General features: G+C 48.4%; 1 protein-coding gene across 3 annotated transcripts; it reads left to right on the forward strand.

The window, feature by feature from the left end:
• The first annotated feature begins 1,298 nt into the window (after positions 1–1,298).
• BTNL9 (butyrophilin like 9) lies at positions 1,299–22,659 on the forward strand. Of its 3 annotated transcripts, none has more exons than XM_054489618.1 (11): positions 1,299–1,492; positions 6,475–6,606; positions 8,892–9,236; positions 10,941–11,222; positions 14,209–14,337; positions 14,515–14,547; positions 15,274–15,294; positions 16,482–16,502; positions 17,058–17,084; positions 19,450–19,476; positions 20,329–22,659. In XM_054489618.1, exons 2-11 carry the CDS (start codon positions 6,498–6,500, stop codon positions 20,952–20,954), a joined length of 1,620 nt encoding a protein of 539 aa, XP_054345593.1. In that variant the 5' UTR covers positions 1,299–1,492; positions 6,475–6,497; the 3' UTR covers positions 20,955–22,659. The 3 variants fall into 3 exon arrangements, with proteins under 3 accessions (XP_054345593.1, XP_054345595.1, XP_054345594.1); XM_054489620.1 differs by lacking the exons at positions 19,450–19,476; positions 20,329–22,659 and adding exons at positions 17,600–17,724; positions 17,918–18,263; XM_054489619.1 differs by lacking the exon at positions 1,299–1,492 and adding an exon at positions 2,265–2,300.
• The last annotated feature ends 3,851 nt before the right edge of the window (positions 22,660–26,510 follow it).

Raw genomic sequence — 26,510 nt, forward strand, 5'->3', positions numbered from 1 at the left:
AGTCACCTCCAGGTCCATGCCTGAAGCTCGCTGGCTCCTGTCTCCCACCCATGTAGCACCCTGCCACCTGCAAAGGCCGCTCTCCAAACACAAGCACTTCTGGGAGTCCCTGGGGTGTGCTGCTGAGGCAGAAAATTTAAAAATACATATGCATTCATTCACTCCAAGAAAAGTAACAGGCAAGGCAAGCGTTAAAAAGTAAAGGACAAGTTTTCCTCTGCCTAGCAAGCCCACTGCAAGGATAGTTATAAGATAACAGTGTCCAGAAAGCCAAGGCCAAAGGAATGGGCTCCAGACACCCTCTGCCCCACTTCCAGAGCGAGGTTGAAGGAAAAAGAGAGAAAGACAAATTCTTTTACTGTTACTCTTCTCTCAGGCTTCTTAAACATGATTGTGTTTTACAAATGTCTGTATTTAGCCAGTTCTTGTTTTTCTTTCAGTGCAGCTACAAAGTCACCAGCTGTGCAAGGCCACAAGTTATGCTATGCTATAGAGTATGTGACCTATCATATGATTAGCTGCTTTTGTTTTATTTATTGTAAGTCCACTTACAAAAACCCCGCTCTGTCTTTGTTTAGGGCTCAGCTTTTTGGATGTGAGTCCACTGAGCTGGTGTGTACCTAAAATAAACAATCCTCCTGCTCTTCACATCGGTCTCTCCGGTCCTCAGTTTACCACAACACTGCGTGTGCTTGAGCTGCTCGTGCCTCAGCTCTGGCCTGTTCCCTGGAGGGGACATCAGTGTGGGCTGCAGCTGGGTGGCTGGTGCCTCAGTCCACCAATGCCCAAGTTGCACCATGGCCTACAATAAGATGGGGTGGGCTGCGGTGGGGTAGTGCTTGCTTCTTTTTTGAGCTCTGCTCCACTAGAGAAATCCCAATCCAGCACCTGCCTGCATTTCCACGTTGCACGTGAACAGGTTTTGCAGACTGCGCTAACAACAATGCCCCCAGGATTTATTCCTTACTGACCTTGCCTTGAGGAGAAGGTTATGGTGGGTTAAAAATTGGGCATCAGCCCCTTCCTCCTGGTTAGTTAGTGGAGACTCATCCCCACCCTGCCTCCTTGGAGTCCAAGCTTCACCGGCACAAAGACCCTGAACCCAGCTGGAGCCTTTTCTCCTCACTTTGAGCCTCTGCAGCTGTTGCTCTCTACAAAGCTCTCAGATACCTTTCCCCTCCTGTGACCCTGCAGAGGCGTTTTACACGGGAATTCAAGATTCTTCTCCGAGACAGGATGTGACGACTTCCTTGTTTTGTTCTATCCATCTTGGTTTTCATAGCCAGGGGCAGAGCAAACAGCATATATCTTAGGAAGATGGATAAATAATTCTGTCACATGTGCCCTGGCCTCTGGAGCTCAGCTGCCAGTCCATGTCTAGGGAATCAGCATCTGGGACCAAGACACTTTACAGCAATCATCACCCTTTGCAGAGGAGGTGAGATCACCAGGACTCATCTGCCATTTCAGACCTTTTGCTGCTATCTGCCAGGTAAGTGGCTCATTCTCAACAGCTGCCTACACCTCCACCTTTCAGAAACGGCAATCAGAAAATGAAGGTGGGAGGCTTTGGGAGGGCGTATAATTAGTGGCACCATTTTATTATCTGAGCTTGGCTGCAGTATGGGTTGTTTCGAGTGTGGCCAAGAGGAGATGTCCACGCCCATTTAGCTGGGCCCCATTTCAGGAGGCAGGATCCTGATACATCCCATTGCCCCCACCAGAGGAAAAAGATTTCAAGCCTCATTGCGGTTCCCTTCTTGGGGCAGTCCATCTTCCTTAGAGACTAAGAGGGTGGAAATCCTCTTGTGGACCTATTGAAATCAAACCAGTGCAGGCAGTGAGCACTAGCTGGGGTCTGCCGGGGGGACGGGCATTGCAGGGGGTGTTGGGGAGGCCGGTGGGAGAGGGCCAAGGCCCCACTGACACCTGCGGACTTGCAGCTTGGGGAGTGGAGGACAGGAGACAGGCAAAATTCACCAGTTACACAGCTTACAGAAGTAGCAAAGCAAAGACTATACTTCAGGGATAATTTCTGTACTTTGTTACCAGAGAAGTTTTCCACTCTGGGACCCCACAGTCTCCGCAGACACATGCAGAGCAAAAAATGCTTCTTGTGTTTAGGAGAGCAAGAGACATGGCATTTATTAATAACATGGATTTTCCTGCCAGGTTTCATAACGTGGTCATTTAAGTGTGAAATGTAGTCTTAAAATTGTGTTAGAGAATCCCCAAGGTTCTGCTCTGCTGCCATGGAAACACCGGGATTGCTCAGGACAACACCAACAGCTCCATGGCAGGTGAGGGAGTCCTGTGGGAGGATGTGGCCTGTGGACACCGCCAGGTTCGGAGATGTCCTTGGGAGATTTACTTTCTTTGTCAGGAAGGTAGTGTTAAGTTCAGGCAAATAATTTATATGTGTGGACAGAATCTGAAATACACCAATATAGTAAGTAAGAGTGAGAGATTGTGAATATGTAATACAAATGGAAAAGCAGGTTTTATTTTGTTAAGTTATTCACTAGGGAACCAACTGAAGTTCCTTCTAATCCTCTTTTTCTCCATTCTTGCTTTGCTGAAAGTTGGAGAAAAGGACATGTGTAGAGAAAAATGGGATGCTTCAGGGTGGCTCAGAGGACACCAATCCGTAGTGATTCGCGTGAGTTTGTCAGGTGGAAGCAGTGATTTTTAAGAGTCACTGATTAAAAACAAACATTCCTAAGTGTATTAGGGAGATGCTGTTTATTTGTGAATCAAAAAGCTTTTTTCTCAGTCTCTTAAATTATGGTTTTCCTGTAATAAGAATGATTTATATTTTTAGTGAAAAGTTGTTTTCCTTTCAAATACAGACCTTTTAAAAAGACTTAGTTTGAGTAAGTACCTTTTCATTTGACGCTTTTCTTGTGCCTAATCTTAGGAAATCCAGAATAGTATTTGGCAGAAATTATGTTTTCAACTTGCCTTTGACATCTGTCCCACCGCATTTTGCTTTAAAATTATTTATTTAACAATAAATTATCTAAAAAATAACAGTAGCAAAGCAAAAAGTACTCATCTTTAAAGACAGACTCAAGACTGAGGGACCAGAAATCACAATAATGTCAGGGTTGTTTAGGAATTGCAGGTGCAGGAGGAGAGAACAGGAGTGGGGCGGGATGGGGGCAGTGAGAGAGCAAGAAGAAAAGACAAATAAAAAGAGAAGGAGAAGAAAGAAATGGGCTTTTGCTGGGTGCAGGCAGTGACATCCCTCAGAACCCCTTATTTCTCCCTGTGTCTTCCGGAGGGAGCAGCCCGAGGCTCCTGGGAGGACGAAGAGCATGTGCCCGCCAGCAGAGCTCAGCTGCAGCTGGACGATCCCTTTGTGGTCCTTGAGCGCACTGGGTTTTCCATCTTCCCCAAATATCCGATGCGTCCAGTCCCTTACTCCTTCCGCAAAACCTCCTCACCAGGAACAGAACCTGAAATCAATTTACACTGTAATCAAAATAGCAGAGAGTGGAAAGTGTTTCCTTCGAGGAGGGGATTTGCACTTCAAGTAAGGATTGAGCACCCTGGATCCTTAACTGGACAGTGAGGTCAGAAAGGGGGACGCGCAGCAGCAAATGGGGAGGAGGGTGCTGTTCAGGAGCCACTGACTTTTCCCTTCAGGAAGTTGCCAGACCATCTCTCTCTGCTAAAGGCTTTCAAGATGATACCCTTGAGTGTTGGGAGCAAAGGGACCAGGTACTTGTTCCTCCTGGCTGAGAAGATGCTCTTGACAAAGTCTTAGGGAGACCTCAGTTTTAAGTTGTTTTATCTGGCAGCGGGATTTTAAATTTTTTATTCATTATTTAGTTGGTTGGCTGGTTTTGTGGCTGGCACTGTGTGAGCTGGTCGCTTCTTCGGTGCCTCTGTGTGATGGCAGGTTAGGGTGAGTGTTTGGTCTGTGGCCAGCTGGTTCCTGAGACGGTCATGGTTTTGGGTAACAGGAGTGACTGAAGGGTGTACCCAGATACACAACGCAGCTGGTGAGGAATCTGAATTCGAGAAGTGCAGAGCGAGGCTCTGGAACCAGCCAGTGGGTGGAACCCCACCCCACCACTCACCCACTGTGTGCAGGAGCAAGTCACTCAGCTCCTGGGCCTCCGTTTCCTTATCTATAATTTGGACCTATTAGTAATAATAATAATGATAAAAATAATAATAATACTGAGGTATAGATAAATGCTTGATAGATAGGAAGTGCCCAATGCATGTTAGTTTTTATTACTGTCAGCATGTGTGTGTGTGTGTGTGTGTGTGTGTCTCTGTGTGTGTGTGTGTATGTCTGTGTGTGTGTGAGTGTCTACAATCCTCCTTCCCTGAAGATTCCATGATGGGAATCAGACGGGTGTATCACAACAGAGAACTGAGGTCCCTCTGGCACTTCCACGGTTCTGGAACATCCTGCCCCAATCTCCTGTCCCCGGGAGGTGGCAGCCTGCCCCAGTCCAGGGAAATTGGAGTGAGTGCTCCTTCTTCGAGGAGGCCAGCTATGGGACCTGTCTCGTGCCCCATTACCACCTTATGAGCGGACCTGTGTCACAACCTAACACAACCTCGACTAATTCCCCAGAACCCAACCCATCCGAATGGATGCATAAACACACCCTGAGCCCCTCTTGGTTTTGGAAGGTACTAGCTGGACACTGACGTGGCCCTCCTGGCTTTACTGTCATGGGGCTCTAACCTGTGTCTAGAATCCAGAAGAAAAGACTGAAGTATAAAGAGAAGGGAACAGAAGAGAGGGTGAGAAGGTGCACGACCAGTGTAGACCCCTTTGCTGGAACCCTTCCTTGCCGGCTTCCCCACCTGTCACAGAGAGGCTTCCACCAGTAGCTACAGAGGGTGAGAGTCCAGACTGTCCAGCCAGAGCCTGGACCCTGCCCGAGACCTCTGCCCATGCTGGTTATTGCGTGAATCGTGTTCCTATAACTGAGAGGTGTCAACACGGCCCCGCTTCGGGGGGACCCCACCTCCTGTCCTTGAAACTTCTTGAAACACACCTGGAGCTGTCCCAACCTGTCCTCTGTTTGTCTGCTCAATTCAGCTCTAGGAGACAGGGCCATCAGCCCATGAGCCTCACAGGCCACCCCTCTTCCCTTGTATTCCTGCCTGTCTGGGTCCCTCCCAGCCTAAGGGTCCCTGGGGAGCCTCTACCACCTCATTAACTCACCCTGCACACCTCCTCTGATCCTTCTGCCACTGCATGGCCCAGCAGCTTTGAAAGTCCTTCCTTCGCACCTGCTGATGGTGTTGCTGACAGTGTGGCCAGTGCCCTATGGCCACAGGACACCAGAAACACCTGCCATGCCAAGGTCTCAGAAGAAAAGCCAAGCCATGGGGGCCAACGGGGAGACAGAGAGGGCTGGAGAGAGGAGCCCACCGTGGCCTTCACCAACAAGGGCACTGTGATGAAGTGAAAGGCAAGGGGTGCAGTCCCAGGATGAATACAGTGCGTGGACGTTGGGAAGGCAGAGGGGACGGGAGGTGCTGACTTTGATTTCAAGAGCTCCCAGCAACCCATGGGAGTGGGCATTGGTTTCTTCCATGGTTCAGGCAGAGATTTCGGTCCAGCCAATGACAAAATCTGCCTAAAATCTTGCAGAACTAAATGCAAGAGAAATATGGAGAGTTTTGTGTATCTCCAGAGACTCATTGGCAGCAGCACACTCTCTGGCCGTGAGTCATTCGTGGGGCCCAAGGGAGCAGAGCATCAGGAGTGAGGGGGTAGCCCTTGCCTGGGCTGGGTCTGGGCCTCCTGGGTAGCAGATGAGGAATGGGTGGCTAGATGGGATGACTCCATCACTGTGGCCCCGAAGATGCTATCGACACAGAGACAGTTACCAGCTGGCCTCCTGAAGGCACAACTTGAGGTCCCAGGCCTGGAGGAGAGTGTCCTAGGATGTCGCTGGGGCTGGCAGGCAGCCACCTGCATGCACTCCACTTCTGAGAGAGCAGAACTCTGTGTTTGTTCCTCTGTTTTGCGGACTCGATGTTCCAGACCAAAGGGAAGTGGGACGAAGGTTGGGTTGGTGGTGGTGAGGCAGGGAGAATGAAAATGCATCTGAGATCTTCAGAGATTGCCCTTTGTTTGAGGAAAGTCGCTAAGCCCAGAAAAGGGGGGGCGCTGAGCCCCCACACATTGTGTGGCTCTATTCCTGGCTCTAAACAATAAGCAGCACAGAAGCTGCTTCCTGTGGCATCCTTCAGCCTCGTCCCCTTGCAGCTCTGTGAACCTGGGCAAGGCCACGGATGCCATTAACAGTGTCCCCTGGGAAAATTAGAAGCAGCTCTCCCCTCCGGCCATGGAAGAAGCCAAGCACTGAGGCTTGTAAGGAATTTGAGAACTAGACAAAAATAACTGACGCCACAACAGACTTCAGGTCTGATGGAGTGAGTTCCAGCTCCCTCCACCTTTGCACATCGCTCCAGCATCCCTTTGTCCCTCTCCAGGTGGCCCCCACTGCTGACGAGAGATGGTGGATCTCCCAGTCTCCCTGGACTCCTTGAAGCCAGTATCTCTGACCAGCAGTCTTGTCTTCCTCATGCACCTTCTCCTCCTTCAGCCTGGGGAGCTGAGCTCAGGTATTGTGTCTGATCTGCAGCCCAGCTGGCCAGGACGTGAACACCACCCCTCCTGCCAGGTGCTCCCCAGGGCTACGATCTTAGCACAGTACCAGGGTGTGCCAGATGCTAAAATACAAAAAAGACTTCCATCCTAGTTGTTAAAGAGCCACTACCCCGAGCATTACCCAGCCTGTAGTGATGTTCCTCCACCATCTCCCCAGCCCCCAATGTTCCTCCACCATCTCCCCAGCCTGTAGTGTTCCTCCACCATCTCCCCAGCCCTCAACACCTCCTCCACCATCTCCCCAGCCTGTAGTGTTCCTCCACCATCTCCCCAGCCCGCAATACCTCCTCTACCATCTCCCCAGCCTGTAGTGTTCCTCCACCATCTCCCCAGCCCCCAATGTTCCTCTACCATCTCCCCAGCCTGTAGTGTTCCTCCACCATCTCTCCAGCTCTCAACACCTCCTCCACCATCTCCCCAGCCTGTAGTGTTCCTCCACCATCTCCCCAGACCCCAACACCTCCTGCACATTTCCCAGCACTCCAAAATCCACAGGCATAGAGCATTACCCAGCCTGTAGTGTTCCTCCACCATCTCCCTAGCCCCCAACACCTCCTCCACCGTCTCCCTAGCCTGTAGTGTTCCTCCACCATCTCTCCAGCCCTCAATGTTCCTCCACCATCTCTCCAGCCCACAACACCTCCTGCACACTTCCCAGCACTCCGAAATCCACAGGCATAGCAGGGAGCAGAGCAAGACGGTGCCAGGAAACTCACTGGCCTGTGTTTGTGCTGAACCCATTGATATACGTTTTTAACTTTACCCCTTGCAAAGCTTCTCTCATGAAAGATGTAGCCAACAGAGGGTGTAAACTAATAATTCCAAGGTACTTTCCTAATTTCCTGGGCTGGAAACCAGGAATACCAAGGTGACTGCAACATAGCCCAGGTCTTCAGCAGTCCGTAGTCAAGGGAGAGGTGTGGAAGTGGCATAAATGGCTGTCCATTTATGTGACCATGGCTGAGAGAAAGAGAGAGACAGAGGGAGAGAGAGGGAGGGAGAGAGAGAGAGAGCGAGAGAGAGGGAGGGAGAGAGAGAGAATTGTGTCCAAAGACTTTGGGAGCACAGCTAAGAGCAATGATTTGTTCCCGGAAAGCTGAGGAGAGCTGTAGAGTGGGAATATAGTTGGAGCAGAGGCTTACAGGATGCACATTCTCCAGGAAGATGACAGGTAGGGGATTAGCTGAGGTAGGGTGTGCCCAGAGAAACAGTCAGACATCGGTGTGTGGAGAGAGACAGCCGGCGAGAACCTGGAGAGGGAAACTTGTAGGAAGGGTATTGGATACTCACCCAGCGGGCAATGAGGCGCCTCAAATAGTGTGAACAAAGGAAGGTCCCTCCATTTCCTGTGGGCCAAGTGCAGGACAGAGGGGGTCCATGACAGGAGCGCTTCAGGATGGAGTTTTAGCTGAACTTGGAAAGAAAGGAGAGGAGAGGTACAGAGGCCAGAGAGAAGAGTGAGTGCCTGTGGGGTGGCAGGGAACCGTGCGTGCGGAAGAACTGCGCAGGAACAGCAACTCTCATGGGAACTGCAGACAACAGACCAGACCAAAGGGAGAAGAGAGGCCCCATGAAGAAGCCCTCAAAGAGGAGGGTGATCAAATGAAAGGTCCCAACAAATAAGTCTCAAAGGAAGGATTTGGTTGGCCTTTTGATAAGAAAATGTGTGGAGCAGGGAGCCCTCATAGATGATTTTTGATACCCTTTGTAGAAGCTGTACATGTGAATTATTTTTTAAACTTGGAAAATCAGACAAGCAAAAATAAGAAAATATCTATTCTCATCATGCAGAAATTATCACCATCAGCAATTTGGTGTCTCCTTTCAGATATTTTTCTCTGCACATTTATGCAAATACATATGTTTTTAACTTAAGATAATATTATACAGATTATTTTGAAACTTGCTTTTTTGATCAAAGATTCCATTTCACTTAATGCCTTGGTCATATTTACATAATTGTCCCCAAAATAACATTTGTACCTGGTTGGATGAAACCAGTTACCAGCTCAGCACCACAAATCTGGTTGTGATGTCACCTGTGTATTTGTTTAATCGTGCACTCACATTTTTTCATAAAAATTACTTGTTCAAGGATCCAGGCCAGTTGTCCTGTAGAGTATCTTGCCTTTCTTGTTTGCATGGTTTGCTGCAGATTCCTCAGCTATAAAGGGGTGTGATAGCTTTTTTTTTTAATTGGATGAGGGTTGCTTTTGCCTGTTCTGACTTGTCATTCTAGAGGTCAAGGTGCTAGGCCCTGAGTATACCATCCTGGCCCTCGTCGGGGAGGAGGTGGAGTTCACATGCCACCTATGGCCACACCTGGATGCCCAGCAAATGGAGATCCGCTGGTTCCGGAGCCACACCTCAGATGTGGTGCACCTGTACCAGGAGCAGCAGGAACTCCCTGACAGGCAGATGCAGGCGTTCCGGAACAGGACCAAGTTGGTCAAGGACGACATTGCCTATGGCAGCGTGGTCCTGCAGCTTCACAGCATTGTCCCCTCCGACAAGGGCATATATGGCTGCCGCTTCCTCTCCGACAACTTCTCTGGCGAAGCTCTCTGGGAACTGGAGGTAGCAGGTGCGTGGACTGACCTAAGGCCCCACAGGGGAGAGGGAGATCCAGGTGCTTTGCCTGAGTAGAAGTGGACTCACAGAGAATGGAAGAATGTTGGTGATTTTAAAAAAACATAAAAGCTGATGAATAGGTCCATTCTCAAATGAACAAACAAAACAAACAGTTCACCAAAAAATACACAAATAGCCCTTAAACATATTAAAAGGGCCGAGTACAGTGGCTCAAGTCTGTAATCCCAGCACTTTGGTAGACCGAGGCAAGCAGATCACTTGAGCCCCAGAGTTCGAGACCAGCCCAGGCAACATAGGGAGACCCCATCTCTTAGCCAGGTGTGGTGGTGCGTGCCTGTAGTCCCACCTACTCAGGGGGGTGAGGTGGAAGGATCTGGCTGCAGTGAGCTTGGCTTGCCACTGCACTCCAGCCTGGGCAAAAACTCTGTCTTGAAAGATATATATATATATATATATGATTATATATATATATATAAATGTTATATATTATATATTTATATATCATATATATGATATATAAATACATTAAATATAAAATGTATATTATATATAATATATTATGAGTAACAAAATTACTCATAGTGAGAGAAAGGCAAATCAAAGCTATGTCAAAATGCAATTTTTTTTTTTAACTGTCAGACTAGCAAAATTTCAAAAGCTCTTCCACATACTGTTGATGGAGCTATGGAGAAGCAAGCTGTCTTGTACTACGTTAGTGGAATTCAAAGTCGGAAAGCTCCAGGACAGGGGAATTTGGTAATACTTAAGAGGACTAGCTGTGTGTCTACCCTCTGACACAGCAATCCCACCTCCAGGAACTTACTCTACCTCTGATACCGCCAATATGAAAAAAGCATATGTATGAGTTTAATCTTTGTAAAGCTTTTTAAAAACAATTGCAAAATAGTGGAAACCACCTAAATGTCCAAGCATAACAGCTGAGTATGCTCTATCTACCCAATGGAGTAATAATCTATATTATGCATCTGAAACAATGATGAGGTGGTCTCTGAATGGATGCAGAATGATTTCTAGTATTGTTAAGAGAGAAAAGTAAAATGCAAAGTTCAATAATATACACTTGCATTGTAAGAAAGAAGGAGAAACATTGCGAAAGGGAACATAGGAAGGATAAACTAGAAATTGATGAGATTGGTTACTGAGGGTGAGGTGTGATGACATGGAAAGGATGAAGCTTTTTTCCTGATATACATTTCTATACAGCACTGGCATTTAAATCACATTAATGTTTTGCATACTCAAAATATAATGCTAGTTCCACAAGGATGGAGAGATAAAGGAGTGTGTATAATGCAGGCACTAGAGCTCTGGGGGAATTCAAGAGAAGGAGAAGAGTCACAGCTCTAATTATTAGAATTTAGGGTGCTGCTATTCTTCATTCTAGGGAAACTGTCCCTTGCCTAACATGATTAAATGCCAGGAGCCCTTCCCCACCCAATGACCCCCTTCACATTTCCAAATGTCCCTCGGGGGTATTACTGTCCCCACATGCTACCACTGATTTAGACTGTCATTTCCCGTCCATGGGTGGGGAGCGTCAAGCCCACACACGTCTTAATAGCAGTCACACTTCATGATGCTTTATGGTGACTACAAATGGTGAACAGTGGCATGAACTTTATGCGTGATTTCTCAGAAGAAGCCTGATCTTTCCCACTCCTCCTGCCTCTGCCAGGGCTGGGCTCAGACCCTCACCTCTCCCTTGAGGGCTTCAAGGAAGGAGGCATTCAGCTGAGGCTCAGATCCAGTGGCTGGTACCCCAAGCCTAAGGTTCAGTGGAGAGACCACCAGGGACAGTGCCTGCCTCCAGAGTTTGAAGCCATCGTCTGGGATGCCCAGGGCCTGTTCAGTCTGGAAACATCTGTGGTTGTCCGAGAGGGAGCCCTCAGCAACGTGTCCCTCTCCATCCAGAATCTCCTCTTGAGCCAGAAGAAAGAGTTCGTGGTCCAGATAGCAGGTCAGTGGTTGTTAGCTCACACCCATCTTCCTAGTCCTCATGTCTACAGACACATTGGCCCAAAGGCAGTCTATAAAGACATAATGGTACTGTGCCTGTCTGCGTATAGGGTGTGTTGGCCTTGACACCTGAAAAGTCAGCAACTTGGATATTAGGAACACACTAAGAACACTACTGAGAACCCAAACAGTCGGTGAGAGAGGCCCCAGAGAGCCCGCCTTTCTGTGCCTAAGGCCATAACACTAAAACCCATCAACTCTGCTCATCAGAGGCATCATGGGAGCCAATAGATTCGTAATGCTGTCTCCTAAACAGCATGTATTGAGTTTCCACAACATGACCCCAGTCCCTACCCTCAGGTCCCCATGCCAGTGGGGGATACAGACAATAAGCAAAAGAAGTGCATCCTGTCACATCATGTTAGAAGGTGGTAGGTGCAGTTGGGTGCAGTGGCTCACGCCTGTAATCCCAGCACTTTGGGAGGCCAAGGCAAGTAGATCACGAGGTCAGGAGTTCAAGACCAGCCTGGCCAGGATGGTGAAACCCCATCTCTACTAAAAATACAAAAATTAGCCCGGCATAGTGACAGACACCTGTAATCCCAGCTACTCAGGAGGCTGAGGCAGGAGAATCGCTTGAACTGGGGGGCAGAGGTTGCAGTGAGCCGAGATCTGCACTCCAGCCTGGGTGACAGAGTGAGACTCTGTCTCAAAAAAAAAAAAAAAAAAAGAAGAAGAAGAAGGTGGTAGGTGCTGTAGTGGGGCATGTCCACAGATTGCAAAAGGCACGTCCGGGAAGTGGGTGTGTAGGCAGTGAGCTGAAGGCAAGGTCATTATTAAAGTCTTATTATGAGGCAGTCACTGAAGGGTTTCATGTTCATGGTTCTAATTGTTTTACATTTTGAGGACAAACCCAACATACGGGCCATTTTTCACACAAGTCCAAATCAAAAGCTATTTTATTGTAACAGAAAAAAAATCTCCCCCTTTGATATAGTCGTTCAGATACAAGCCAATGCACACATGTTCTCAAGATAAATGATAACTTGTCTGCAAGTAGGAGGACCTGGCAACACCACTTACCACAGCAGTTCTAAATCCCCTGGGAATTGGGATGGCTATCTGTGTGAGCCAACTGTCTTTAACCAAAGGAAAAATCAAGCATGTGATATGTCTACGGCAAGCCTGTAATTACAACTTGGAGCCACGCAGCTAAGCTAAACTCCCAGGAGACAGGGATCTCCACGGCAGTGCTCTCTCTTTTATGTTTACATTTCAAACAAGTGGCCCTTAAGAAAAACATTCTTGGGTTGTAAAGAAATAATTGATACATTTTCTAAGGAAAATGAACTAAGAGAGGGGAAGAGGAAAGAGTCTCTCTTTTTGCACCAGGAAAAACCCAATATTTTCTTTTTAGCTTTTAATATAAATCTTAATTTATATTATTGATATTTATTATGAAACAAGTTTATATATAAATTTTTAGATGGGTAAATGTTTGCATGCACGGACCCCTTTACAGAGGGCATGATTTACATGGATACCTTTGGGAAGGCATTCTGGTGGCGGGAAGGGCAAAGCCAGGGGCCCGAGAGGGAAACCTGCCGGCTGCTGGCAGAAGAGCGAGGAGGCCAGAGGGTCGAGGGGGAGGGTCACAGGTCAGAGAGACAGACGGCCCTGAGCCCTTGCCCTTGACCCCAGGCCATTGCTTCACACACCATCTGTTGTGAGGACCAATCCATTGTGACCCAGTGTTTTTGTACCATACAATAAAAATGTGCACTGCTAGAAAAACAAAATTAAAAACCACAGTCCACTGATGTCACTTATAAGCCAGACACACAGAACAAATGCCATCTGATTCCACTGATGTGGGATTACCTAGAGGAGTCAAATCCACAGGGATGGAGAGTATACGGAGGGCGCCAGGGGCTTGGGCGTGGGAAGAGGAATTACTGTTTAATAAGTACAGAGTTTCAGTTTTGAAAGATGAAGAAACTTCCGGAGATGGGCGGTGGTGATGGTTGCACGACATGGTGAATGCACTTAACGCCCCTGAACTGTACACTTAAAAATGGTTAAGATGGGAAAGGTTGTTACGTATATTTTCCTACAATAAAAAGAATATTTTTTAAAGATCTGAGATAAAAGCACCATTTTCTAATTAGATGACACAGACAGAAAGTTACTCTATTAAACTGCCACAGGGTTTGTGAAGGGCCAGTGGGTTCTGCGCGTCCCTGCGCCGGCTGGTGCCACGTCGGCCTGCGGGCGGGTCCTCCCTGGGGAGCCGGGAGGGACGTGGGAGCTGCGAGGCCGCGCGCACGTGGTTTCGTTCTCACTTCTTCCAAAAGCGTGGAAGAACCGAGGTAGAAGCCGCATGTCGCAAACAAGCGAGGAGACGTCTTGGGGACTAGACAGCGCGGGTGCCGAGCAGGAGCTCCCCGGACATCCGCCGCCAGCCAAGCTCCCGGGACCCTCCCGCCTTCGGACGCGGGGCAAGAGCGGGAAGACGCGGAGCGAGGGCAGCGCTGTGGCCGCAGAAGCCGAGAGCGGGGCTGGGGCGCGGTTCCCTCCCGCACACCCGGCAGCTCCCCCAGCCCCCCGCGCTGAGCGCGCTCCGGCCCGCGGGGCCCCGGCTCCCACCTGAGCGCGCGGGGCCCCGGCTCCCACCTGAGCGCGCGGGGCCCCGGCTCCCACCTGAGCGCGCGGGGCCCCGGCTCCCACCTGAGCGCGCGGGGCCCCGGCTCCCACCTGAGCGCGCGGGGCCCCGGCTCCCACCTGAGCGCGCGGGGCCCCGGCTCCCACCTGAGCGCGCGGGGCGGCCGCTCCACGCCCGTTTCACAGACGGCTGCGGTGGGCCCGGCAGCTTCGCCCCCGGCGACGGTCCCTCGGGGGGTTTTCCGGCACGCGGCGGGCAGGCCGGTCTTGTCTCTCGGTGTTCAGTGGCGCCTAGATCGAGACAGCCCCTGTGGGGTGTTTTCCAGACGTGTTTTTACCCGGAGCCTCTCCGTGGAAGAGCGCTTTCGTCGCGACCCTGGCGGCGCTGCCGCCGCTGCTGTTGGTCCTCGCGGCGCTGGCCCTGCGCTTCCTGCAGAAGCAGCGGAGATGCCAAGGTACCGGCGCGGGGCCGCCTGAGCGGGCTGTGCCCGGGAGCAGTGGGGCGGGGAGGGGCTCCCGGCCGGTCCTGGACCCCGGGGCCATGAGGCGCCTCCTCCCAGGACGCAGCGCGGGAAGGGGGCCTGGAAGGGGCAGGGGGCGCACACTCAGCCCTCTCCCCTCCCGTTCTCCAGAAAAGCTGAAGAAGCAGGCGGAGAAGAGACAAGGTGAGCGGGGACAGGGCGTTCTGCACCCACCTCCCTAAGTGCCAACCCGCCGTAATCCAAAGGCTGTGGGTCTATTCCAGCGCAGGGTGTCAGGGCGGCCACCCGGGAGCGGTGATCAGTGACCCCGGTGGGGGAAAAGGGAAGATGGTTCATGTGGACAAAAGCGGAGGTGCTGCACAGTTGCATTTTCCACAGAGGCTAGTTATACAGATGTCAGGGTTGATTGGCTACTATTGATTACACCCTCGGAGCTTGCTGAACATTACACTGTACAGAGGGAACAGTGACCAGGGTCTCTGCTGCCAGCGTCACTTCGTCCAGGTTTTCATAAAGCACAGGGAGTCAGGCTGATGCGCAACATCTCAACACAGGGTCAGGAAGCAGCGGTCAGGCACCAGAGGAAACAGCCGAGTTACGTGAGGCAGTGTCCACTGAGCGTAATAAATTTGGAAGGCTCCGACATTGATTTTCACACTAGCAGGAGGGAGGGCGCTGGGTCACCCTCCTATGCAGAAGGGGAGCCACGGGTGCACACTTCCCCATCCCCTGCCTGGAGCCTCACTGTCCAGCGCAGCCTGGGCCCGCAGACCACCGCGGGTGGGAGTGCCGCATCGGAGATGAGGCCTCAGTGTTCACCCACCTGTTCTGTCTGCCTCATTCCCCAACCTGAGAGTCTTTCCCCTTTTCTTCTTCTTCTTTTTTTTTTTTTTTTTTTTTAATCTCTAGAGAAACTCACTGCAGAGCTGGGTAAGTTCTGGGTGCGGGGCCACAGTGCTGCCTGTCAGCCGGTGGGGTGGACCCCTGTGCCTGTGCAGTGGGAGGAGGGGCTCCCTTTGGACAGCGGCTGGCAACTATCTAATTCTAAACCATCCCTGTGAGCCTCCACCTCTTCACTTGCTAAGGAGCTGAAAGGATGGCTGCCTGCCACTGTGCAGCTGCTTGAGACCCTCTGGACAGACCCTGCCAGCTCCTCCCCTGCAAATTAGACAATTCAGTTAAAATTCATCATAAAACGTTTACTGTCTCTGGTTCATCTTCTTAAAATGTCCTTCTCTTTTTAATGCAAATGGCACTAGGAAGGGTGGCACCTTAAATTTGCACCAAAATGGAAATAATTTCTCAGATTCACTTTTCTCCCCAGAGGGACTCAGAGACGTGAAACCGTGGGATGTGTCTCTGTAGAGAGGAAGAGAGAGTGAGCCCAAGGGAGGGGGAATGGAGGAAAAGGCCATCATGGTGTTGGGGTTGGGGGGCAATTCAGCTGAAACTGTAAGGTTGGGGAAGCTTGTCTGGCAGTCTACCTAGCCCTTCAAGGGGAATGAAAAAAAAAACAGCCCTAATAAGTCATTAACACTATAGTCTGAATTGTAAGTCATAACCCTATAGCATGAATGCCTCTCCCAGGAGCATTTACTTTTGAAAGAGCTTGACATTGGGTGGACAGATCAAAGGAATGCATTTTTAGTAGCAAAATGTTGGAGTCCTTGGTATTTGGTCAGGGGAAATAATTGGGTGTGATGTCCTTCCAGTCCTTCAAATAACGCACCCAGTGAGTGACCCTGAGGCTCACATAGGCTGCGCTCAGTGCCTGCACTTCTGCGGGAGCTCCGCCCCAGGAAGCTTGTGATTTCAGGCAGAAGGAACAACCTGAACCCTGGGAAGAGGCATGTCAGTACTAAGATCTGGTTCCCCTTCTAGGCTGTGTGCAGATTTCCACCTTTGAGCTAAGACAGGATGAGGCATAAGGGTCCTGCAGATGAGCCTCTTTTTGAGGGCAATGAAGGGGCAAAGATGAAGCTGTGAAAAAAAAAAAAAAAATGAAGCTGTGATTAGCAATGGCTTAAGACTAAGGAAGCTCTTCCCAGTGGCCTGTCTTGGGAAGATGGTTCCACCCATCTGCAGGCTGATGTTTTCTTTGTGTGTTCTGCTTGCAGAAAAGCTTCAGACAGAGCTTGGTAAGTGACCCCTCTTAGAACTATTTCTTCTCAGGGCCGGGCCCAGTGGCTCGCGCCTGTAATCCCAGCACTTTGGGAGGCCGAGGTGGGCTGATCACGAGGTCAGGAGATCGAGACCAGCCTGGCTAACACTGTAAAACCCCGTCTCTTCTAAAAATACAAAAAATTAGCCCAGTGTGGCAGCATGCGCCTGTAGTCCCAGCTACGTGGGAGGCTGAGGCAGGAGAATGGCGTGAACCCGGGTGGTGGAGCTTGCAGTGAGCCGAGATCGCACCACTGCACTCCAGCCTGGGCGACAGAGCGAGACTCTGTCTCAAAAAAAAAAAAAAGAAAAAAGAACTATTTCTCCTCATTCATCATTTTGCATCTGATTCCTCATATATCTTCTTCTCATCTCCCAACCAGGTATGATGCCCAGGCAGGACCCCTGCTGGCTATGTGGGTGGCAGGAGAGAGGGGAGGGGAGGGGACGGGGTGGGTGCAAGATGTGATGTGTGAGCAGGGAAGCTTGGGGTCCTAATGTGCTAATTTCCTGTTTTCCTGTGGTTGCTTCAGACTGGAGACGGGATGAAGGCCAGGCTGGTGAGTGGAACCCGTCTCTCTCTGACTCTTCCTCATTTATATCTGAGCACCCCAGTCCAACTCACCCTGACTAACCAATCGGGCTTCATTCTGGTTGCATTCCGCAGCCTCACACAGCATGTGTTCATCTGTGTCACGGGGTAGAGGTTATACTCTGTCCTGAGGACTAAGTGTACTGCAAACCACTAGTTCCAATCCTGGTTATATATCAGAGTTACCTCGACTCCTGGTGCCCGTCCTCCAAGACTCAGACTCATGGTTCTGGCATGAGTGTGTCACTGTACATGTCAATACTTCTCTGCATACCTCCCTCTATTCACCCATAATGCAGACAGTCTAATGTATATATTTTGTATATATTCTTGCAAAATGTGAATATCGATTTATGCATATGCATCTTAGTTCATGTAAGAGACATTTATGTGCTGTTCCTTGCTTTTCCCATGCATCATCATGCTTTAATACCCATCGCTGCCACTTGTGTGCATTCAGTCTGTTTTTCCTCCTTACCGCAGAGTGCTTCATTTTAGCCAGCCACCCTCCTGGAGAAGGTATCCAGGCTGCCTCTAACTCCACAACAACACTGAACGCATAGTCTCAAACGTGTTGCCTTACGGCTCTGTGTGGAGATTTCTCTGGGGTATATAACCAGGAGGGGGGCTGCTGGCCCATGGTGGGTATGTCCACTAAGGGGATAGTGGGATCCCCTGAAGGCAGTGTCATTATCCTGCCACCAGCCATGCAGTGAGATTCCATGCGCCCACACCTCATGTGAGCCAGCTTTCTAAGTTTGCCAATCAGTGGGGGATAAGTGATGGCTCATTGTTCTTTAGGTTTGCAGCCTCTGAATGCTGAGAAGATTGAGCATCTCTGTATATGCTAATTGGCTCTGGGGGCTTCCTCTACTGAATATTGCCAGCTCACATCATATCACTGACCCATTTTTCTTATGGGATTGCTGTCTTTTATTATTAACAGGAATATTATACATCTCTCTCTCTCTGTGTGTGTGTGTGTGTGTGTGTGTGTGTGTGTGTGTGAGAGAGAGAGAGAGATATTAATCCCTCATGGGTAAACATCGTGAATTCCTTCTTCTGTTGTGCCATCTGCCATTAGCTTTGTCCATAGTTCCCCTTATTGAAAAGGAATTATTAATTTTGATAAAACATAATCCCTCAACCTTTTACCTTATGGTTTGTGTTTTTGAAGTTTTGTTGAAGAAGACCTTCCTCACACTTAGGTCGCAAAGATTCTCTTACACTTCCTTCTATTTTTTTTTCTTTATGTAACTACAAAAATCTTTCTACTATCTTTATGTTATATTTGCATCTTTAATCCCTCTAAAATTTGCCATTTTATGAGGTGTTGGGTGAGAATCCTGTGATTTTTCTCCATATAGTGAGTTGGGCTTACCAAGGCCATTTACTCCACCATTCTAGGGTTGCCGCTGATGTGGGGAACCATCTTTGATGCATATTGGATTCCCATCTCTATATGAGCTTGTCCATTGGCCACCTATTACATCATTATTTTTACTGCTATGGCTTTTTTAGTAGCTGAAAGTACAAGTTTTCCTTCTCCATTTCCACTTCCTTTTTTAAAGTGAATGAATGTTTTTAAAATATAAATTTTAAGATAAATTCTAAATCTCCCCAAAAAATCCAAAAGGAGTTTTACATAGGATTGCTTTGAACTTACAGATAAACCAGGGAAAATCAACATCTTTGTAGAACTGAGATAGTCCACATAAGAGCTATTGTGTTTAAAGCTTCACCAGTTATCCTGACACAAAACCGGGGCAGCAAAGCCTTGCTGTAAACATCCTGGAGCTCTGAGAATGTCTTGTGTTGCTTTTGCTTTTGTGACTTGGTGATATCTTTGTTGCAAAACAAAACAAGATAAAACACAACAGAAATCCACTCAGATTGATTCACATTAAGAATGGAGGCATGTCAGGAAAAGACAGGACATCTAGAGGGTATCTTTGGGACCTATCAGGCTCAGCTGGGCCTCCTGGGCACAGCCTGGCCGGTCAGAGGCTGAGGCTCCACTTCTGTCTCTCAGGGCATCCAGGCTGCTTATAGAGTCTCTTTACCTACATGCTCCACTCTCCTGCTTTTTCCAGCAGAATTTCAGCCTGCATGTAGCTCTGGTATCAATGACACAGGCCTCTACTCAATCTAAAATTTCTCAGGAAAATACATGGTGAACCCCAAGACCAGTCTGGATTCAAACCAGTTGTCATTGGTGGGAATGGGGTCATTCGATCTGCATGCATGCCTCGTGCATCTGGAGACTTCGTTAAGGTTCCAGAGTTACTGACTGAGATTTCTGAGCTTTTTTCCCTTTCTCTGTTTGGTTTCAGAGTGGAGAGCAGCCCAAAAATATGCAGGTAACTGAAGCCAGGAAACTGATTTGTTTTGGTTCGGCCGGATCTTAAACAGAAGGGAGGTGGAGAGATCTGAGATTAGAGGACAGGGCTTTATAGGAGCCAAGTATGGGGCCTGCACACACAGACACACACGCACACTTGCAAACACGCCACACGACACATATGCCTGCATGTGTATGCACACACATGCACACGTGAGCTCCCAAACACATCGCTCCTCGGGGTTACACTAGTTTTGTTTCCATCTGGCTTGGGGCTCTTTGCAGACGAGAGTGCAGAGTCTGTATAAGGAACCTCCCAGATCCTCTGACGAAGGGGTCCCCTAGGTTCCTATCTGTCAAATGGGATGGGGTGTTGAAATGTGGGGCACTGGACTAGATGATCTCAAAGGTCCTTTTAAAATCCTTTTAAAAACTTTTCTGAATGACTGTATGTAAAAAAAAAAAAAATCCAAAAATTTCTGTAAAACGACGCTCAGCGCTCTCCTGATTATGCCAAGGTCACACCGGGTGGTGCCGCCAGCAGGAACTAGAACCAGCCCATAGGTCCTTCCCCTTGACCGTGACATGGCTCCCTCCCCGCCAACCTACTTCCTTTGCTGTCTCTGGTATGGAATTCAGGGACCTTCCAGTTCAGGAAAGGACAGGACTCCTCGTCACATCAAACACTCAGGAGTGACTTACACATGCCAATTCCGTCCTAGGGAGGGGGTTTGCAGGGTGAGGGTCGGGGTAAGGGGTTCATTTCATTGATTATTCCACCAAGAGAAACTAGAGGTTTGTCCGTCTTGGGGAAGACACGGACGGGGCCCAGAGCGTCCTGGGCGGGCACTAACGCTGTGGCTCTGCGCAGTGGATGTGACTCTGGACCCGGCCTCAGCGCACCCCAGCCTGGAAGTGTCGGAGGATGGCAAGAGCGTGTCTTCCCGCGGGGCGCCGCCAGGCCCGGCGCCCCGCCACCCGCAGCGGTTCTCGGAGCAGACGTGCGTGCTGAGCCTGGAGCGGTTCTCCGCGGGCCGCCACTACTGGGAGGTGCACGTGGGCCGCCGCAGCCGCTGGTTCCTGGGCGCCTGCCTGGCCGCGGTGCCGCGCGCGGGGCCTGTGCGCCTGAGCCCGGGGGCCGGCTACTGGGTGCTGGGGCTGTGGAACGGCTGCGAGTACTTCGTCCTGGCCCCGCACCGCGTCGCGCTCACCCTGCGCGTGCCCCCGCGGCGCCTGGGCGTCTTCCTGGACTTCGAGGCCGGAAAGCTGTCCTTCTTCAACGTGTCCGACGGCTCCCACATCTTCACCTTCCACGACACCTTCTCGGGCGCGCTCTGTGCGTACTTCAGGCCCAGGGCCCCCGACGGCGGCGAACATCCGGATCCGCTGACCATCTGCCCGCTGCCAGTTAGAGGGACGTGCGTCCCCGAAGAGAACGACAGTGACACCTGGGTACAGCCCTATGAGCCCGCGGACCCCGCCCTGGACTGGTGGTGAGGCGCCCTCGTGGCCGCAGGACTGGCCCCGGGAGGCTCCCTGGATCCCAGGCCAGCGCTTTGCTCTCCTGCTCCGTCTGAAGGGAGCAGGTGCACTAGCCAGAACGTCAGCGAGGGGGACAAAGAGAGGGACCTTTGCCTACGTAGATGTGTACGTGTAATGCGATTTTCTTCAAGGAAAGGAGACAAGTCCAAAGCTCATTTGTGGATTGTGGGGCTGAGCGAATGAGTACAAATATATCCACGTCGCTGAGAGCTGGGGCGCTCACGGTGGGCGGTGGGAAAGAAGCCAGCGTGGAAGAAAGAAGGGAGAAAACTTTGGTGACTGCACTAGAGGGATCCGTTAATTTGTATAGTTTTATATTTTTTGTATATGTTTGCTAGCTCTAAAAAGGTCAGGATGCAATAACACTTCGTAAGCAACGAGTTCACCTAAGTAAGGCTCAGATCCTAGTTTTAAATATCATTTCCCATTAAAATGAAGTTGGAGGAACAGCTGCTTCTGGGGCTGGGGCAAAAATTTCAAGGTGAGTCTGGAGCATTGTGTGTAGTAAAGTAAAATAAGCTCTCAAAACGTGACGGCAACATGGCAAAAGGGTAGAGGAGCCAGGCCGAAGGGGCCTCACTGACCAATTGTGGGACAACTTGAACATCAGGATGAATAATAACAGGAGAGATTATAACACACTGAATAAAAACATAATCCATGAGTTCATGCTGATACTCAAATTTCTTTTTAAAAAGAAGAAACAGGAAGGTTTCTTTTGGAGGTGAAATCTAATTATTGGTGAGAGTCTTTTGGAGAACAGGATATTTGCAGTCTCAAAGCAGTAACCTTATGCACTACTTATAAGTTTGAAAGGGGAAAAGTTACCTTTTCAATGGAGACATCTACCAGATCATCCAAGTGATTAAATTTAACATCATCAATGATGGGACCAAGGCCATTATTAGTTTGACAATGACAATTGTGGAAAATGAAACAGGAACAGGATATCATTGGAGAAGTGTTCTTCACCCCCTACCCCCAAGACAGTCTCTCTGTCGGCCAGGCTGGAGTGCAGCCTCAACCTCCTGGGCCCAAGTGATCCTCCCACCTCAGCACACAACACCATGCCCAGCTAATTTTAAATGTGTTATAGAGACGGGGTCTCACTTTGTTATCCAGGCTGGTCTCAAACTCCTGCACTCAAGCAATCCTCCCACCTGGGCCTCCCAAAATGCTGGGTGTACAGGCGTGAGCCACTGTGCCTGGCTTCATTTTCAGAGTGAGACATTTGTACTGTGGCTATGTAGGAGAACATTCTTGTTCTTAGCAAACATACTGAAGTTTTTAGATATTAATTACCACAGTGTCTGCCACAGAATTTCCAGTGACTAAGTGGAAAAATATAAAACATATGAATATAAAGAAAGAAAGAGACAAGTCAAATGTAGCAAAATGACAACACTTGGTGACTCTAGGTGACTGGTCAACAGATGTTCATTGTATTATCAATGCAGTTTTGCTGTGGGTTTGAAATTTTGCAAACTAAAAGAGTTGGGTGGTGGGGAGAAGGATACACCAAAAAGCTAAGTGATTATCTTTGGATGGGAAAATGTTTGGTAATTGTATTTTTAAAATGTCTTCTTTGTATTTTTTAATGTTCAATAATGTATATGTATCAGTTCTGTAATAAAGCGGAAAAAGCTGTCTTTTTAAATACTCATATTCAAAATCATTCATTTGAAAGGAGCTATAATGAAACTGCTGGATGATCTCCTAGACCATTGTTTCAGAGTAAATGAATATGGCTCTCCTCCCCTTCCCCTTAATCCAGGCAGAGCTTTCCTTGCCCATCTTGTTTGAGAGGGGGAATGAGGAAGGGAGACTAGTCCACAGCCAAGCTTTCTAACTGGTCTTTCCTCCTCCTTCCCTCTGTCCCTCTCTTTTTCTTTTCCTCTTCATGGGGACTGAGATTTCTACCAGGGCCTTTAGCACCAGGATGAGAATGGATGGGGCAGGGACACCTCTGGGGATAGCTTTCACCCCACAGGCCCAGGAGTTTGGTTACACACCAGAGGGGGATGTGCAAATAAAAAAATTCACTAAGTGTGCTGAGAGTCGGGTTTCTCTATCAGTGAAGGGAAATACGAAATACAGAAAGGGGAAAGGAGAGGATGAGAGTAACTCTGAGGTGGACTGGAATGAGAGGTATCAATGTGAATGCGTGGGTTTTACTGTATATAGAGAGATGGAATGCACGCACACACGTGGACAGATACATAGATGTGTGTGCGTGCATGCGGATCGTTCCCAGCTCTGTCTTGTTTGAAGGCTTAGCAACAAGAACACCCCAGTACCAATGGGCACACCTAGACCCAGAACTTAGTCTTTATATGATTTTCAGTAAAAGGAATAAAGTCTTCTTGGAGAAATGGTTGAGTCCAAGGCTAGGGCAGGGAAAATACAAGGAGAGCCTACAATATCCTACCCCAGAAAATAAGGAAGTAGGTTGGACAGAAGAGCCACGTCGAATGGATTTAGACATCAGAATGGATTTTGAACCCCTGAATCAAATAGGAATCCATATGTATATTTCCCCACTGATATACATACATACATAAACAAATTCATGGAGAGAAGAGAAAGCTCTGCCCTACAATAGGAGTCTCAAAATATTACTTCTTAACTCGTAAGTACAAAACACGTACCAATTAACTTTACAGTGGAGGAGGCTGGCAGGCGCCACCTTAGCCAAATGACAAAGTTAACATCACCAGATGCGAAAACAGTTTACATCACATTCTTCCTGATACAGTGGAGAATACAAACGGCATCACTTTTGAGGTATTCCTGCATCCAAAAATGCATAAATCAGGAGGAAACATCAGACAAACTGACTGGTACTCTTCAACAATGTCAAGGTCATGAAAGACAGGACAACACTAAGGAACTGCTTCAGACTAAAGAAAACAGGACAACTGAATGCAACAAGTGTCCCTGGATGGGATCCTGGATCTATAAAAAACATCACTGGGCCAGACAAGTTGGCTCAGGCCTGTAATCCCAGCACCTTCGGAGGCTGAGGTGGAATGATTGCTTGAGTCCAGAGAGAGGGGGGGGGAGATTATTGGGGGAAAAAAGGGCATTTTTGAAAGAGGTGTGTGGATTAGATAATAATATTGGATAAATGTTAATTTCCTGATTTTGATGTAGAAGAGTGGTCTTAAGAAAATGCACACTTACATACTAAGGGGTAAAGGATTATGATGTTTATACCTTATTTTCAAATGGCTCATTAAAACATATAGTAATATAAACAAAGAGGGAGAGAATGATAAAGAAATGCAGTGGTGTCTGATAAATGTTTAATAACTGGCTTTCTGGAAAAAAAAAAAATTGATCCAATTTCCCTGATGCAAGCACTCCCACTATTTCAAGCTAAAGATGTGACACCACTGAGGGCAGACTTGAGAAGTGCCTTAGTGAGCTCTCGCTGCTGTAACAAAATACCACACACGGAGGAAGTGCCTTAGTTAACTCTCACTGCTGTAACAAGATACCACACACGAGTGGCTTGTAAACAACAGAAATTTATTTCTCACAGTTTTGGAGGCTGGAAGTCCAGGATCAGGGTGCCAGCACGGTCAGGGTTGGTGAGCGTTCTCTTCTGGGTTGCAAACTGCTGACTTTGCTTTGTATCCTCACATGGCAGACAGCAAGAGAGTTCTCCAGGGTCCGTTTATATTTTTGTCTTTTAAATTGAGACAAGGTCTTGCTATATTGCCCAGGCTGGTCTTGAACTCCTGGCCTCAAGTGATCCACCTACCTCAGCCTCCCAAAGTGCTGAGATTACAGGCATAAGCCACCTCACCCAGCCCCCACCAGGGTCTTTTTGTTTGTTTTTTGTTTTTGAGACAGTCTCACTCTGTCACCAGGCTGGAGTGCAGTGGAGTGATCTCAGCTCACAGCAACCTCCACCTCCTGGGTTCAAGCGATTCTCCTGTCTCAGCCTCCAGAGTAGCTGGGACTACAGGCACGCACCACCACACCCAGCTAATTTTTGTATTTTTAGTAGAGACGGTTTCACCATGTTGGCCAGGGTGGTCTCGATCTCTTGACCTCATGATCTGCCCACCTCGGCCTCCCAAAGGACTGGGATTACAGGCGTGAGCCACCCAGCCTCTAACAGGTCTGTTTTTATAAGTGCATTAATCCCATCATAAGGGCTCCACCCTCATGACCTAATCAGCTCCCAAAATCCCACCTCCTACTACATTGCATTGGGTGTTACGATTTCTTTTTTTTTTTTCTTTTATTATTATTATTATTATTATTATTATTATACTTTAGGTTTTATGGTACATGTGCGCAATGTGCAGGTAAGTTACATATGTATACATGTGCCATGCTGGTGCGCTGCACCCACCAACTCGTCATCTAGCATTAGGTATATCTCCCAATGCTATCCCTCCCCCCTCCCCCCACCCCACAACAGTCCCCAGAGTGTGATGTTCCCCTTCCTGTGTCCATGTGTTCTCATTGTTCAATTCCCACCTATGAGTGAGAATATGCGGTGTTTGGTTTTTTGTTCTTGCGATAGTTTACTGAGAATGATGATTTCCAATTTCATCCATGTCCCTACAAAGGATGTGAACTCATCATTTTTTATGGCTGCATAGTATTCCATGGTGTATATGTGCCACATTTTCTTAATCCAGTCTATCATTGTTGGACATTTGGGTTGGTTCCAAGTCTTTGCTATTGTGAATAATGCCGCAATAAACATACGTGTGCATGTGTCTTTATAGCAGCATGATTTATAGTCCTTTGGGTATATACCCAGTAATGGGATGGCTGGGTCGAATGGAATTTCTAGTTCTAGATCCCTGAGGAATCGCCACACTGACTTCCACAAGGGTTGAACTAGTTTACAGTCCCACCAACAGTGTAAAAGTGTTCCTATTTCTCCACATCCTCTCCAGCACCTGTTGTTTCCTGACTTTTTAATGATTGCCATTCTAACTGGTGTGAGATGGTATCTCATTGTGGTTTTGCTTTGCATTTCTCTGATGGCCAGTGATGGTGAGCATTTTTTCATGTGTTTTTTGGCTGCATAAATGTCTTCTTTTGAGAAGTGTCTGTTCATGTCCTTCGCCCACTTTTTGATGGGGTTGTTTGTTTTTTTCTTGTAAATTTGTTGGAGTTCATTGTAGATTCTGGATATTAGCCCTTTGTCAGATGAGTAGGTTGCGAAAATTTTCTCCCATTTTGTAGGTTGCCTGTTCACTCTGATGGTAGTTTCTTTTGCTGTGCAGAAGCTCTTTAGTTTAATTAGATCCCATTTGTCAATTTTGGCTTTTGTTGCCATTGCTTTTGGTGTTTTAGACATGAAGTCCTTGCCCATGCCTATGTCCTGAATGGTAATGCCTAGGTTTTCTTCTAGGGTTTTTATGGTTTTAGGTCTAACATTTAAGTCTTTAATCCATCTTGAATTGATTTTTGTGTAAGGTGTAAGGAAGGGATCCAGTTTCAGCTTTCTACATATGGCTAGCCAGTTTTCCCAGCACCATT

This window comes from Pongo pygmaeus, chromosome 4 (assembly GCF_028885625.2).
Source record: "Pongo pygmaeus isolate AG05252 chromosome 4, NHGRI_mPonPyg2-v2.0_pri, whole genome shotgun sequence".
Taxonomy (NCBI): domain Eukaryota; kingdom Metazoa; phylum Chordata; class Mammalia; order Primates; family Hominidae; genus Pongo; species Pongo pygmaeus.